Source organism: Meleagris gallopavo, unplaced genomic scaffold (genome assembly GCF_000146605.3).
Source record: "Meleagris gallopavo isolate NT-WF06-2002-E0010 breed Aviagen turkey brand Nicholas breeding stock unplaced genomic scaffold, Turkey_5.1 ChrUn_random_7180001844183, whole genome shotgun sequence".
NCBI classification, from domain to species: Eukaryota; Metazoa; Chordata; class Aves; order Galliformes; family Phasianidae; genus Meleagris; species Meleagris gallopavo.
In genome coordinates, this window is record NW_011112674.1 from 69,667 (window position 1) to 72,900 (window position 3,234).

Here is a 3,234-nt window from a genome sequence, read left to right on the forward strand (position 1 = left end):
ATGATTCTATGACCATTCCAGGTACGTCTTCCCACCCACACAGCGATCAGAATCAGGGAGGCATCTTCGTGGACTCATCACTCCAGGGCAAAGAAGGCCCCAGATCCTCAGTGTGCTGCTACCCCCATGGGACCTGTGACACTTACTAAAGGAAAACAGAATGCTTCATACTTATCTATCCTGTATAAGTGTAACTCTTGCTTGAGCTTGGCCTGAAGATGCCTCTGCAAAGCTAACTGAAAAGCTTACTCAAGCTTTGAATGTTTCAGCTTGTTGGGTATGTACGGCCAGGGAGGGGAGGGTGCCAGTTTATGGAGTAGCTGCACGAAATTGGACAGTCCCAGGTTGGGTCACAAAGCAGATGGAAAAGGCTGGAGGAAATTGTAAATGTGGGGAAGAAAATCAGAGTAAGCTAGGCCCCAGATTTGACTTGTTGGTCGTTACTGATACCAGGACCATTTTTTTATAGGCAGGGAAGAACACCGAAGCCAGAGGAATGTGAGGTCCTTGGAGGGAAGTGGAGAGAAGAGAGCTGCTGTCTGCAACTCACTGGAGGTCCCTGTGAAAATAAGGTGGCAGAGTTGCTGTTGAGACACAATGCAACCCCGTAAAGTCTTCGCAACAGCCTTCATCCAATGACCACCAGATGAGCCCACAGATCCTCCCCACATTATAGAAAGCGTGCAAAGAAGAGCAGGGAGGCTGGGAGTCTGCAGGGCTGGAACGTGCAGTAAATAAAGGCAATAAAACCAATGCTTTTATTTTTCTGGAAGAGCCTTGGATTGTTCTGCACTGTTGTTCCACGTCGGACATCAACACCAAAAGACGTCAGCAGTGGGAAAGCAGCGTCTGCGTTTTCCATGAGATGCGTTGGCATATTGCTGCCCTCCTGTGCGTATGGAGGAGCGGCAGTGGGATGGTGTGGAGGTCAGGGACTCTCCCACGGCTGCCAGGGCTGCGGCTGCCAGGATGAGCAGCCAGAGGTGTGGGGGATTCCATGGGGGCTGCTCCGGGCCTGGGGGAGGACGGGGGATGGGGCATTAATGGCTGTGGGGGCTGCAAACGGTGCCCAGCCTGGGGCCAGGGGCTGCGGGGCCGGGGGCTCCCCTTACCTGCACTGAAAGCACCCGGCGAGCCACGTGAGCCGGGCTGGGAGGGCCGCGGCACAGACAGAGGCTCCCACTGCACTGCAACCCCAGCGCAGAGCTGCCGGGCTGCAGCCATCAGCGGGGCCCGGCCTCAAGTTCCCCGTGGGCTCCCCGTTGGCCGAGCTCCCCACCTCCCCACGACCACAGCCTGCGCACCCTCCCCATGTCCCGGTCCTCAGCGTCCCCGATCCACCCAAACTCCCCATTCTGGAGCACAGCTCTGCAATGGAAAGTGAAGGAGCTGGGCTGGTTCCACCTAGAGAAGAGAGGGATCGGAGGAAACCCCACTGCGGCTTTCTGGTGCTTGGAAGGAGCACCATACAAGAAGGAGAAGAACTTTGGCGTAGGGCCCTGGGCAACTTGACCGAGAGGAACACAGCCAGGACGTGGCAGAGGGCTGGTGCCGGCTGGACCGCAGGGCGCCTTACAACCCTTGTGGTCATACGATCCTATGGAGGTGTTGCCATACCCACAAGATCCCCCTTCACCCTACAGAGCTGTCAGCATGGGACCACCCTCTCTGTCCTGCAGCTGCAGGGATGCAGGGATTGCAGAGCTGCCCAATGCTGTGTCCCAACCCTGCCCCACTACCCCAAATGTGCTCGCAGCCCTTACCCTTCACAAACTCGCAGTTGTAGGTGCTGTTGTTCCCCTGGGAGCGGAGCTGGATGAAGGTGGTGCCTTTGTTAGAGGTGATGCTGGTGACCCTGAAGTGCTCAGAGGGTGGGATGAGGACTTTGCCCTCGGCTGGGACAGTGGTGAAGTTCTGGACGGGCGCACCATAGCAGGTCTCCACTGAGAAGAAGGTGTCCGGGCCGTACACACTGGGGAGGTTCTTGTGGAGGGAGGAGGAGGTGAACTGGCCAAAGCGGACCACCTGGCCTTGCTGTGCTGTGTAGCGGATGCCCCTGACACCACGATACACCTGGAAGCATCTCTGGGGCTGGGATTCCCGCAGGGTCTGCAAGGCTTTGCTCAGGAGGAAATGCAGAGCCTTGAAGGGGTAGGAGCGCAGGTAGTGCTGCCTGGAGCGCCCAGCCGTGAGCGTGGCGTTGTTGAACTGGTGGTACAGGTTCCCCTGCATCATGTACGCCAGCATGGCTGTGGCCAGATCCAGTGGCAGTGCTGGTGGGCTGGCAGCACGGCCCCATCGGCTCTGCCATTCCACAGCCGCCCTTCTCCAGTCATGGGCGTAGATGTTGAACTCGGTGCGGTTCAGCTCCGGCAGCTCAGCCTCCATCAGCCTCCTGCAGCCCTGGTACTGGTCATCAAAGGAGTTGGGGGCCATGTCCATCGCCACCTCCTTGATCAGCCAGTTCTTGCTGCTGGCAGCCGATGCACCAGTCCAGGTGCCGAGCAGCAGCACCCAGCCCAGGGTGAGGTGTTCCATGTGCAGAAGGACCAGGTGCCCAGCTGCCCACACAATGGTTCCCCCAGCACAGTCCCACCAGCCCCGGAGCTGCAGCCAGCTTCGTCCCCACTCTGCTTGGCATGAACCTGGTTGCCCTGGATTGCGTGACACAGTTCTTTATACACCGACCGCCCATGACCTCTGAGAATTGCTGTTGCTACTGAGTTTTTGCTGCGTGCACAGCACGAGGAAGTGCCCTTTTAGCAGTCGTCCTCACTTTCGATGCGTGTGAGTTCCCACACGCAGTGTGAGTTGCCACGTGCAGTCATCTCAGTTCCCCAGGTCTTCCTTTTCTCCTTCTTAGTAATGGGAGAGATGTTTCAGCAGAATCAACACAATCTGGAGGAGATCCAAGACAGCCAGCAGAGCTTCACCAAGATAACATCTTGCCTGACCCATCCAGCAGCCTTCTGTTATGGAGGAACAGCATCAGTGGACAAAGGGAGGGTGGTTGGTACCTCCTACCTGGGCTTGTGCAAGGCCTTTTGCATGGCCTCCAACCTCATCCTGATCTCTAAAGTGGAGAGTTGTGGCTTTCAAGGGCGGACAATTGGGTAGAGAAGGAATTGGATGGATGGTTGTGGTCAGAGGGTGGTGGTCAATGGCTCTGTGCTCAGCTGGAGGTGGTGCTGAGTGGTGTCCCCAAGGGTGCTGCCTCCTCCTGCGGTGTCACTG

The 3,234-nt window shown here is 57.4% G+C and overlaps 1 protein-coding gene across 1 annotated transcript; it reads right to left on the reverse strand.

Annotated features, from left to right (window-relative positions):
- Positions 1–735: 735 nt before the first annotated feature.
- On the reverse strand, positions 736–2,691 carry LOC100548116 (erythroblast NAD(P)(+)--arginine ADP-ribosyltransferase-like). Its single transcript, XM_010726610.3, has 3 exons — positions 1,753–2,691; positions 1,104–1,140; positions 736–1,015 (listed from the first exon to the last, which is right to left on the reverse strand). Exons 1-3 carry the CDS (start codon positions 2,536–2,538, stop codon positions 813–815), a joined length of 1,026 nt encoding a protein of 341 aa, XP_010724912.1. The 5' UTR covers positions 2,539–2,691; the 3' UTR covers positions 736–812.
- Positions 2,692–3,234: the final 543 nt, after the last annotated feature.

Bases quoted from the DNA above. Each gene is read 5' to 3' on its own strand.
- LOC100548116 (XM_010726610.3), bottom strand. From the start codon at position 2,538: ATGGAACACCTCACCCTGGGCTGGGTGCTGCTGCTCGGCACCTGGACT. The intron at 1,141-1,752 runs GAGCACATTTGG...CAGCCCGGCTCA, and splicing joins TTGTGAAGGGTAAGGGCTGC to CGTGGCTCGCCGGGTGCTTT. The intron at 1,016-1,103 runs GCCCCCGGCCCC...GTCCTCCCCCAG, and splicing joins TTTCAGTGCAGGTAAGGGGA to GCCCGGAGCAGCCCCCATGG.